This window comes from Callospermophilus lateralis, chromosome 13, assembly GCF_048772815.1.
Source record: "Callospermophilus lateralis isolate mCalLat2 chromosome 13, mCalLat2.hap1, whole genome shotgun sequence".
NCBI lineage: Eukaryota > Metazoa > Chordata > Mammalia > Rodentia > Sciuridae > Callospermophilus > Callospermophilus lateralis.
The window spans coordinates 99,243,433-99,256,577 of NC_135317.1; the positions used below are offsets into that span (position 1 = coordinate 99,243,433).

Genomic DNA, 13,145 nt, shown 5'->3' on the forward strand with positions numbered 1-13,145 from the left:
AAACTGCAAGCCCCATGAGGCCAAGGATAGGGTCTATTTTTGTTCACCACCATATCTCTAGCACCTAACAGTTTGTGACATATAACAAATGTTCAACATATAACGTCAAATTGGCTCACAGTATCAACATGGAATTTCTTGAATTCATCACTTGAACTCACTTTCTAGGCTAACTATCCATCTGTCTGCCCAATCACCCATTCACCCACCCATCTACCCACCTATCCATTCATTCATCCATCCATCCATTCAGAAGGGAATGAGAAGAAATAAAGCCCTGAAATAACAGCCTCTTCCTTCCTCAACTGTCTTAAAAGAACCTAATGCAAAATTCAGTGTTTATTATTGTTCAGTTGGAAATGTGATAACATCAAATATTTTAAATGTTAATATTTTGGGGATATTTCAAGGGCTCCCAATCAGAAGAGGGAATATGCTGATTTATAAAATTAGACATTTTAAACATTAATGCAATTTATTCTGGAGCAAGTCAACAATATATCAAGAATGGTGGACTTAGGAATCACCTTTAAAACTTATGGTAAGGGGCAAAATGAACTTTTAATGATGATGGCAACATTCTGTGTCTTGAGTAGGTGGTAGTTTCAATAGGTACATAATCTGTCAAAACTCACGGAACTTCTGCACTTAAAATGGGTGTCATTTATTGTATATAAATTGTATATTATTTGTTTAAAAAAATCTCATATACATCTTGAACCTTCAGCAACTAAGAAGTAGAAAGAATAGATCCATAAAATTTCAGACTCAAAATTTTAATGACACCTCACCCCAACTCTTAAACTTTTTTTAACAACAGAAAGCTCAATATTTTGAATCAGTAAATTTAACCATAAAAATTATAATCAGCAAGAAGATAATCAGTTAAGAAACTAAATATCTAACATATTGATACATTCTGACTTATATCAAGAAATTTTAATAGCACTTTATTTTACTGTTTGGTTCTAAACAAATCACTGTAGGAGTGAACATCTATGGATTTAAAATAAAATCTTACCATGACCAGTTTGCTTATAATACCTTGGAGACTCAGCCCAATTAAGATTTAAAGGTCGCAGAACATAAATGTGCCTGATAAGTCAAAGACACCATTAACTGGTTGTTGTTCTTGTAATTAGCATATTTCTTTCTTTCTTTTTTTTTTGAGTTTTACTTTTGTATGGGATAAAATGAGATAAGGCTATTATGAAACAGCCACCAACTGTATAACATCCCTTGGTATTTTTATCCCAAATGAAGATTTTAATCCCATGAGTACTTTTGCTAACACCCAGCATGCTTCTTGAATACCTCCTTTTGTGCTTAAGGGCTATAGACATCCGTTAATCTTAAAATATAGTGGGGAAGAAAACCACTGTATGACACTTTAGAACTAAAGATAAGGAATCTGAACACACTGTAGGATTATCATGTCAATCATACCATTTATTTTACCAGATAATAAAGAGCTGGTTATGGTATCTGTCTTTCATGAAAATGGACTTTTGAATATTTATTTGTTCCTCCATTTTATATTTTAAGTTTTATAAATCCTATATTTTCTGCATCTAAGAACTGCTAACAGGTTCTTTCTTAACTCTTATTTCTCCTTTTCTTTTGTGACCAATAACAATGCACATTTCTCTAATTTGGATCTCCTCAGCATCCATATCTTCATCTCTTTGTAGAGGTTAGAGAAAAGCTTTCGGGTACAGGTAATGCAATTTCCCTTTTCCACTTACCTTGGCTCTGCCAGTACTTTGAAGAATGTGCACTAAGGCACAAGCCAACTCCTCTTTATTTCTCACACTAATTACTGGCTCTAGGACAGAACACAGCATGGTATAGTTGCTGGTGACAAATTCTGCAAATTCTTTGTATTGCTCCATAGGCAGAATGGTGATAGTTTGGAAACGTGACTTAATCCGAATAGAAGGTCCCCCAGTCTTTCCTTTGTTGGGTGTAGGTGTACTCACTGGATACCACTTTTCTACAAATTGGCGACCAGTCACGCTGGCAGTGGGGATGTTGACTAGCCCTACATAATTATTCTTGTCCTTTTTTTTCTTTTTTTCTACATCCTTATAAATGTGAACTGTGATGCTATGAAGAGGTGGAAGGCTGTAGAATTCAAAGTGTTCTCCCCAGAAAATATTGTCTGCTTTGGTCTTGCTGGTTGTACGAGCAAAGAGGGTATCATCAAGGCACAGTTCACAGAAATATTTCTTTTTAGGGGCAAGATCCTTGGCTTCAATGATCCATAAACGGAGAACATTTTCAGCTCTTCTGCAGTTGTCCTACAAAGAGGCAACAAAATTGAATTTGTGAGCTGATATCTCAAAAGAACATTTTCCTCTTAAAGTGATGCCGATCATATACTCTATTAAGAGTAGACAACAAATAATGAAATTATTTGCTATCTTATTACTTTAAGATAATAGCTAGCTCAAACAAGAATGTCTTAGAATCTTAGGGAACCACATATATTCTATTTAACTTGTGATGAAAAAATTATCTTGTAATAGTAAATTCTCATTTAGCCAAGCTAGTAGCAACTGAACTTGTTTCTATAAATACAAAAGAGATACGTAGTTAACAAACTTGTGTTCTAATTCCACTTTTATTATATACTTGCTTCTGACTTGGGCAGGTCACTTAACTTTTCTGAGTGTTCTTATCTACACTGGTAAAATCATAACAATAATATCTGCAGTAAAATTATTTTTAGTAGGAGTGAACATCTATCATAACATGCACATACACTTAAAAACTGTTAAGCTTTATAAAAATTAAGATGTTTTCACTACAGCTATCTTCTATCAATTTAATGCTTACAAAGTGGGTTTTTTAGACACTCACAGTCACTATTACCTTATTTGGCTGAACTGTCCTTCGAAGGTTTTCCATCCACTTATCTCTCTCTGAAGCAGAGTTACAACTGAAGCATTTACTTCCACTTAAGTAGGTGACCTTCAACATAAAGATTAGAAATAAGACAAAGAAAGTAAGACTCTTTTTTTCCTAGTTATATCATTTAAGAGTTAGGGATACATCTGAACCTAAAATACTGCATGAAACTAATGATCTTTGCTAGTGGAAGTTCATTATGTCTAAATCTATACCTGCCTTTTGACTTGTTCTCGAGGTAGCATCCACACCTATTTCCAGGTATGGAAACAAAGGCTATTTAGAATTCAGCTGACCTAGGTTCAGAAAATTCAAAATAAAAATCTTTTAGGCCACATCTTAAATTATCTGCAAATGAGTAGTCTCAATTATGTTAAATAAGTTAATAAAAGGAAGAGAGTTTCACAAAACAGTTTATCAGCTTTCTCAAATCTGCCTTTGCTATAATATTATAGATTGCTACTAAATGAAATTAAAGAGAGTGAATAATATTGTATTACTGTCTTTGGAATCCCTTGCTCTTCCATAATTCAACCAGCTAGTTGATTTCCAGTCATTTATTAGGTTAACCTGACCACTACCATAACTATCCTTTAAAAATGAAACATCCTGGGCTGGAGTTGTGGCTCAGAGGTAGAATGCTCACCTCACATGCGTGAGGCACTGGGTTTGATCCTCAGCACCACATAAATATAAAATATTGTGTCTACCTATAACTAAAAAATAAATATTAAAAGAAAAAGGGCTGGGGTTGTGACTCAGTGGTAAAGTGCTTGCCTAGCATGTGTGAGGTACTGGGTTTGATTCTAAGCACCACATACAAATAAATAAATAAAGATAAAGGTCCATTGACAACTAAAAATAAATTGAAAAAAAAAAAAAAAAAGAAGAAATATCCTATCTATTTGCCTACCACCCAACACTGGGCTTAGTATACAGTCTGTTAAATTGAGTTCCATAAATAAGGAAAATTTCAATGATTTTTATTAAAAAGAACATTAAGTAGAGGATAGGAAAGGCAGCAGAATACAACAGACACTAGTATGGCAATATGTAAATCAATGGATGTGCAACTGATGTGATTCTGCAATCTGTATACGGGGTAAAAATGGGAGTTCATATCCCACTTGAATCAAAGTGTGAAATATGATATATCAAGAACTATGTAATGTTTTGAACAACCAACAATAAAAATTAATTAAAAAAAATAAATAAAAAGAACATTAATAAATGACCTTCCCAAATTGCTGAAGTTTTCTCACACATTAACTCAATCTCAGGTCATAATCATGTAAATCAAATTAGATTATATGTTCTGATATGGCAGGTACTTGCATGATGTGTCTGAGTACCTAAAATGTGGCTGATCCAAATTAAGCTGTGCTGTAATTATAAAAACTTCTGATTTTGAAGATGTAGTATTAAAAGTAGAATATAAAAATATCTCATTGATAACTTTATATTACATGCTGATATAAGAATATTTGGACTAAATAAAATTTAAAATTATATATGTAGCTTACATTATATTTCTTTTGGGCAGTGTTGGTTCATAAGGACTGGAACCAAATATCTTTCACTTTCTACAATATCTAGCATAGGACTCAATTAAATTCTAACCCTAATAATTACTTACACAATCTCTCTCTCTCTCTCTCTCTCTCTCTCTCTCTCTCTCTCTTTCACACACACACACACACACATACACACACACAATATTCACATTTAACATGCAAATAGTCAACTGTTTAAATTTAGCTGGGGAAGGAGAAATTACTTTATAAAATGTGATAGTCTGATTTTCTGATGAAGGGCAATTTGTTCATTCAAAAAATTAGGCACCTATAATGTGCTAGGGATCAAGCTAGGTGCAGGGGATTATAGAATAAAGACATCGGCCTTGATCTAAAACTGCTTATATTGTAACTAAAAAAAATATTGAGTCAAATTCCCCCCCAAAAACATTAAAATTGGGACTTTAGGGTTTCAGGAGAAAAATAACAACATAGTAGGTATCATCCTTATCAATACTAAAAAATTAACATTTTAGTAAGCTATTGTCAGTTCTGTAACCTCTGCTGAGATGTACTAAGCACCCCCTCCCCTTTTCTTTTTTGGTGCTAATCTAGTGCTCTACCATTGAGATAAACCCTCAACCCCCAACTTTTTAAAATGCAGGCAACGGCCAAAGGAATGAAATGCTAGCATTAAGAACTTTAATTATAAATATAATTTGTTTAATAAATTACCAATTTTCCTTTACAATTAGTTAATTTTTAGCAACAGAAAACCAGTTAAAATCATCAAATCAGAACATGACAGTAATGAAATCATAAAGTTACTGGATAGAAGATCTTACTCTTCATTTTTTGTTTTTTACCTCAAAGCAGAAGTCTTGCCCAAGGATGCTGCTATGAAGTGGTTTTACTGCTACGGGCTCCCCTCGACCAAGATCCAGACATTCTACTGCGCTGCAGGGGCTCAGCAAGGATTCATGAGAACGTGACTCTTTCAGTTTAGGCAGCCCACGAGCCCTAAATGTAGAATATATTTCAGGTAGTGTTACCTTGGCCAACAAGGAAATGAGGGTCTAGTGCAATGAAGGCTTATGATAAATGAACAAGTATGTAAGGACAAAAGTAAAGGAGGAAAAAATTAAAATTCTATAGTAATAGTAGTAATCATATTCATGTGGCACACATAACCATATAACCATGTGAACACGGACATACTTTTTTTTTTTTCAACAAAGCACAAAAACACAATAATTTTACTAGTCTCAAAGGAGCTCAAAGCTCCTCCACAAACATTATTTTTTAACCTCATTCTTATATTGGAAGATGCAGAAATCTATGCTATTCAGGTTATATCTCCTCTTAAAGCACTGACAAAATAGTGGTTGAACCCTCATTTTGTTTCTTTTTACTCTGACAGAATAAATACACACACACACACACACACACACACACACACACACACAGAGTGCCAAACTTTTTAGCATAGGACTCCCTCAAAGGGAGATATCCTGATTTCCACCTCAATGTGGAATTCTCTTCTGGCAAGGTTTTACTTCTATCCATGCTTCACAGTATAAATGTGAATAACACATAAAATGCCTTGAAAAAGGTTCTCACCATGAAAAAATATGGCCAAACTCTTTCATATAAAAGAACAGATCTTTGTTGACATTGTTCATATGTTCTGACTGATTTTATTTCCTAGTTGTTTTAAAAAAGAATGTGGGAATCATGCTTCTTGTCACTAAAGGAGTTGGTATTACAGACTTTTCTCTTGAAATAATTAAAGGAGTGAAACAATATGAAGTACAATACTCCTGAATCCAGAACTGAATGGTTATGCAGTTTTACTCAATAATTATAGTATTTATTGACTGAAACACCCAGAATTAAATACATGTATTTCAAGTAGAAGTACTAAGTAATAAGAATAAAAAGAAATGCCTGCGTAAAGACATTTGTTTTTGTAAAGTACACTAAATAAACTACTTCATTCATTTCTTAAAATAAGCAGGGTAACATTAAATGGAACTGAAACACTAATGCTAGACTCTACTTAGTTAAACTACAAAGTTATACGATTCAAGAAACTAGCATTAAAGGGTAACATTAAATGGAACTGAAACACTAATGCTAGACTCTATTTAGTTAAACTACAAAATTATACGATTCAAGAAACTAGCATTAAAGACTGTTCTTTCTTCATTTCTATTTGTTTCAAACTCTATGAAATAAGAGACACCTAAAACTACCAGGACTTTATTAGTTCATTCTTTTCTCCCCAACAAAATCAACTGCCATTTAAAGATTAGGCTGAAAAAAAATGTGGGTTCTGATATTCAGCAATTTTTAAAGTAAAGAAGTCCACATTATATATCTACTAAGAAGGCAAGGTAAGCATAAAAGGTACTAATGCCATAATTATGTAAAAATATAATACTGTAATAGTTTCACATTTATTTTTCTTTGTGCTTCTGAGTAAGACATTGACATGTTTGTAGTAATGTTCTGCAAATATAGCACATCAATTATAAATAAGTAAATGCTAAATTTTTTTTGCTTTAATTATATCATATAACCTTTCCCTATATGCTACACGAAGCCAGGGTGGGGCAATGGGACACTACTAACATCTTTCTTAAACAAATATAAAACAATTTCAATCCATCTTTCTCAGAAAGAGTTCCTGGAGGGAAAAGCCTCTCATGTTCTAGGGGTGAGCATTTTACCAGGAAAGATTAAGTTATATTGTAAACAGGAGGAGACATGCCCAAAAGCTAACCTTTACTTTTTAAATTCTCCAGGAAAAGTTTTCTAAAACACAAAGTTATTTCAAACAAAATAAAATGTCTACCTACATGAAACAATTGTACAGCCACCTGGTGGTGCAACCCCAAATCATAGCGATGCCACATGTCCAGTATAGCAAGTCACTTTCTGAACTACATCTCAGAAAACGATTCTCTGTTTAGAAGACAGAAACCAATAGAAGATGGTTTCCCTGCTGACTTTGGTTACTGATACCATCTTTGGATACATGCTATCCAGGTGTTATTCAAGTCTTCAACAGAAGCAGAACAGAAAGGCAAACACTGAACAAGAAGTCATCTTCATCCAAACGCTGCAGGACAAGTAGTATGCCTTCCTCTCTTCCTTCAGGCTGCATCTAGCCCCTTGGGTAACACAAACAAGGTACCTGGGCTCAAGGCTGGGCCTGTTGCCATGGTGCTACACCTATAAGGAGATTAGAGCTGGAAGGCAGCAGGAAGAAGCTTCGGCTTGAAGGACACAGAGAGCATGCTCTGCAAACTTGGCAAAGGTGACTATTTTAAAACAGAAAGGAAGGAATGTTGAAGCCCCTACCCATTTCCATTAACAGTTTTCAGTCAAAGCTGGTAGAGCAGAAACTGAGGCAACTCTGGGGGTAGAGGAGAATCTCATATGTTAAAAATCTGATTAGGAACAAATCTAATTAGCTTTAGCTTGCTTCATATATGATTCTTACTCTCTCACTAGTAAGTATTTCTACATTCTATATTGCAAGTAAAATCTTTTTCTCACACTTCTGTTTCCTCTAGCTTATTGTTTCTAGTGCTTACCCATGAATTTATCTGGGTTACACATGTGTTCTTTCAGAGGAAGGTGGATAAAATTATTTTTTCATTGTGTTTCCAATGCAATCTAACTTCCAATAGCAGCCATAAACATATTATAGTGAACTGTCTGGAATTATAACTCAACTCTTCCTAATTACTGAAATTTCAATTATTAATACATAGTTCAGAATCTCCCATTGTTCAGTATGTGCATATATACCCACATAAATCAAAAGCCAAATTACTCACATGTTCAACATTGCTATTGAATAAATAAGCAAGCCCTTCCTGAATTAGGAAGACAGTGTCTCTGTGAAGACAGAAGTAATTCCCAGTGAAGCAAGATTACAGTAAACAGGAAAATCGAGTAGCCTGGGAATGGCTCAGGGTGGTGGTGGGAAGCATTTTCTGTGCAAATATTTTGATATAAAAGCATTGGTAACCCCAAGTCTTTACTTTTTCTTGTATCTTCATATGAACTGATTTTTCTTCAATCTACTATCTACAGAGTTAGAGCAGCCATGTGGCACCACAGTTTACTCCTCCAATGGAAAGTAGAATTTAATGGGAGAATGATGAGTTTAAAACTATTTTTTTTTTCCAGTCCATTCTGACATTAGGTTTCATTAAGAAACCTAATCCAGCCTCAAAAGTAGATGTTGTAAGTCCCTCGATCCCTGGCCAGGTTTCTTTTTCTGACCGATTCCCCTAACCCCTGCACCATCAGCCTAAATACCATATAAGAATAATTCAGGGTTCCAATATGACTATTTCTTGATTTAACTGGAAAATTGCTTCCAAGGGGGCAATTTTACTTCTAACTAAGGAACACCACTTACATTTCTGTTTTAATGTCATCAGCACCATGAAAATGAGGGTTAAATATCTAATTGCTTTGCTGTTGAAGATTACCTGCTACTTCTGACCTATTTAAGAGATAAACTACAGGGCAAAAGAGGCTTTCTGTTACTACTATGTTGCTTTAACCCTCATCCCTATCTGAAATCAGTCTTAAAAGCTAAAAGTGAAGGCTGGGGAACCAATACATCCAACAGTAGATACACTAATGAAGGAAAAGAAAAAGGAGTAAAAGAACTCTGATTAGTGCAATTTGAAATAAAACACAGCTGGATTTTTCTCAGCTTACCCATTCAATTTTTTAAAAAGCCACATTCCCCACCACCCTAGCTCCAATGATGCTTGGACGTGCTTGCTCAATCTGCCACATGTTTACAGAATCAGTTCCAAATTTAGGAACTGGGAAACTTTTAATTAAAAATGCTTATTGCCACACAAAATCCTGGACTCAGTGCCGGTGAGTTTCTGCTTGGCTTGGCAGTTATGATTCCAGATGGCTTCACTGAATTCCAGAAGGGACAGTTTAGATAGCAAGGTAGATGCAGCAACATACCTATGTTTTAACCAGTTTGTATTCCTAAGGCACTCATTTTGTTTGAAAATTTCCCAGATAGTAATGAAAAATATTCAGTATCAATAAATTTATATGTAGTCCAATAAGGTTTTAAAAAATTGTACTGAGATCTTATTTGGGAAAAATGTAATTATACCTGCTCTCCAGATTTCATTTTTTCCAATCAGGTATTTTGCAAAAGTAAACATTGTAAAAATTTCCCTCCCTGGACTGGGGTTGGGGGCGGGGTAGAGGAAGTAGGGCTCATTCACAAGAGTTCTATTGTGTACTAAAAAATGTGTCTTCCCTGAGGATTTTGATTTATGGTTTATGCACTGCAGGTAAAGCCAGTATAGTGTCCCTGCTGCTCATGTTACTTGCTGATTTTTATGTTTTAGCTTAAAAATATACACCACATAAAAAGCTATTTATGGAAGCACAGTCTATGCTGCAGATCTTCCTCTCCCTGCTCTCAGCCTCCAGACAGGATGGTCTAATGAGCTCAGCTGTTAAGGATAAAGAAAGATATTGGTCAGCCTGAATTGTCACTTAAAGTGAGCAAATGCACGGTAAGAAAATTTGTCATCACAGAAAAAAATGATATCCCATGTACATGTAATGAAGGTGAATGTAAGGATAAGGGTTATAAATATTAAAACATGATCTGGGAGTAGAAAATTCTACTTCCCTCCAATATGACCGACACTAGGGAACAAATTCTTTATAGAAACTGCACTATATTATAATATGCTTTTTTTGGCTCTGAAGTTGCAAATGGATTAAGATCTACTAGTACCAATTATATAAACTGGACACAACTATACTGAATTTAAAAAAACATGAAATCAAACTTCACTCATAATCCAACTCAATGAACATATTAAAGAGTGAGTGAAAAGATGTAATTCTTTTTTCTTTTATTGAATTTAATTGCTAGAGTTTTAACTTCACTATTGCCTTAAGATTAAGGTTTAGGGTGAAAGGTTAATAAAAGAGGAAAGAACCAGAGAAGTTTAAAGACATTTACATTTTAATCATTATTAAACTCAGGATAATTTGCTTTCTCATTAGTTTCTCATTAGGCTTATAAGTGAATTTCTGTATAGATCCATCTATTTATCCAACAGCTACTTGCTATGTACTGCACATAGGCGTTCTACTAGAGGTTGGTGCAAGAAACACACAAGATAAGAAGAAAGGCAGGGTCCTGATGCTCACACGGTTTATATATAGTCTAGAGAGTTAACAATGCCTTGTAGTACAATGAAATTAGACTTATGAAAAAGAATGCCAAAGAGGCTCTGTGAGTATTTAGGGGATCTTAAATTGGAGGTTCAGATTAGATTTCTTGGAGGAAAAAGTTAAGTGAAGTTGTGACCTTCAAATGATGGACTTCATAATATGCAAGTGTCCTGCCAAGAGACCTAGATGGAATGGATAGCATGTGAAAAGACCTGTAATAAAAGTATGCAAAGCCTGGTGTGCTGAGACACTGAAAGAAATTCAGAGTGCAGCCCTTGTGTAGTATGGATGTGGTGGGGACAGGTGGTTGGTAGGAGAGTGGTAAATCACGTGAGCTGAGAGAGATCATGATAGGACTTGTAGTAATGGGCTTTTCAGTTTGATCACAAGACCAGGGGATGAACATATGAAGGTTTTGGGTGGTAGGAGGGGAATGATATGATCAGATGTATATCTTAGCAAGACTACTTTGGCTAAGGAGAAGAGAAAGAAAGGGGTACAAAATGGAGAGAAAGACTAAGAGACTAGTTCATAGATTATGGTAGTAATCTAAGTAAAGATCATGAACTAGACAGGCAGAGATGGGTAAGAAGTAGATGAAATTAAGAGATATATAGGATGAAATTAGGCCTTGGTGACTGCAACGTTGTCAGTGTCAGGGAGAACTGTAAACTCAAAGATGACTGGTCATTTCTGTCCTGAACCACAGGATAGAAAAATGGTAATGTCCTTCATGGGAATAGGAAATATGAGGCAATGCTGGTTGAGTTGAGAGTAGAAATGAAAGCAAGTTTTATACAATTTGGGTTTGAGGTTGCTGCGGCAGTAGATATGAATAGTGAAAGAGGATATGTGGAAATAGCCTGAGGAATATCAACATTTAAATCTATAAAACTGACAGAGACTGAGAAATACGAAAGAGAAAAACTAGGTATTTCAAGTATCATAAAAAACCCAGAGATGAGAGGTCTCAGAGGTGGAAGACTGTCCACTATTATAGAAAATCAAGTGTGTTAAGAGACTAATACTAGCCCCTGGATTTAGGAATTGAGAGGGAATTGGAGACTTTTACAAGAGGAGTTTTTAGGGAATGGAAATAATGACAAATGAAATTGCACTGGGTTGGAAACAAAAGTAAAAAAAAAAAAAATCAAAAAACCAGATGGAATGTGAAAAAATGGAGCAAAAACAATTCTGTCTGAAAAAATGGCAACAGTGAAATAGCTAGAGGGAAACTAAAAAAAAAAAAATACAAAACATGCTTTAATGTTTTCCCTTAAAACAAGAAAGTGTTAACATTTTTGGTAAAATTCAAGAGTTCAGAAGGATAGATGGCAAAGAACAAATAAGGGTACCCTTTTTGATCTCCTATAGAAAATGCCATTACCAATTCCTATGAAATCTTCTAGAATTTTTTTTATATAGGCAGCCCTCTCTCGCCTTATTTATACATATACAAAATTTTAGAAATTATGTGTTTATTATAGGAATATATTAATATATTCATATGTATTTAAATATATACATATGCATGTATATTTATACATATGTACATTTACATTTATATTTATCACAAATGGGATTCTACCATACTTCAAATAAATTTTTTATTAGAGCTTTATGGTTATACACAGTAGTTGGGTTCATCCTGACAAACTCATACATGCATAGAAATTGATTTTGGTTCATGATTTTGGACTTCTGTCCACACTGGAACACATAGACAGAACTTGTCTCTTTTTAATGAACACATGATATTCCTTTATATTGGCCTTTAGCAGTTTAACCAGTCCCTGAAGACAATCTAATTTTTTCTTTTTTCTTTTTCTTTTGTGATTATCACCAAAGTTTTAAAAAGTATCTTAGTACATCTATCTTTTTAAAAATATTTTTTAGTTGTAGATGGACACAATACCATTATTTTATTTATTTATTTATGTGGTGCTAACATCGAACCCAGTGCCCTACATGTGCCAGGCGAGCACTCTACCACTGAGCCACAATCCCAGTCCTAAGGTACATTTATTTTTATGCACATGTGTGTGCATACACACACACACACACACACACACACACACACACACATGTATGCGTTCATAGTTTGAAGTTTCCAATGTGAAACTGCCAGATCAAAGGGCATATACATTTAAAATTTTGATATTAAGGGCTGGGGCTGTAGCTCAGTGGTAGAGTGCTTGACTAGCATGAGCGAGGCACTGGGTTTGATCCTCAGTACCACCTAATAATAAAATAATATTGTATCTATCTACAACTAAAAAAAATTTTAAAAAGATAGATGTACAAAGATACTTTTTTAAACTTCGGTGATAATCACAAAAGAAAAAGAAAAAAGGAAAAATATCTTCCATAAAAGATTGGTATTCATTTAAAATCCTATCAACAGTGCATGATTCAATTAGAAACTTCAATGGGATTTTAGATGATAAAATAAAGAATCCTTAATTGACC

General features: G+C 34.4%; 1 protein-coding gene across 4 annotated transcripts in view; it reads right to left on the reverse strand.

Annotated features, from left to right (window-relative positions):
• Rasal2 (RAS protein activator like 2) overlaps positions 1-13,145 on the reverse strand; it is a 348,110-nt gene that overhangs the window by 41,211 nt on the left and 293,754 nt on the right. For all 4 annotated transcript variants that reach the window (XM_076832457.2, XM_076832459.2, XM_076832455.2 and 1 more), the window contains exons 6-8: positions 5,291-5,444; positions 2,875-2,973; positions 1,746-2,300 (exon numbers count right to left, since the gene is read on the reverse strand). In XM_076832457.2, the coding sequence (XP_076688572.1) occupies positions 1,746-2,300; positions 2,875-2,973; positions 5,291-5,444 (808 nt within the window). The remainder of the gene's footprint in view (positions 1-1,745; positions 2,301-2,874; positions 2,974-5,290; positions 5,445-13,145) is intronic.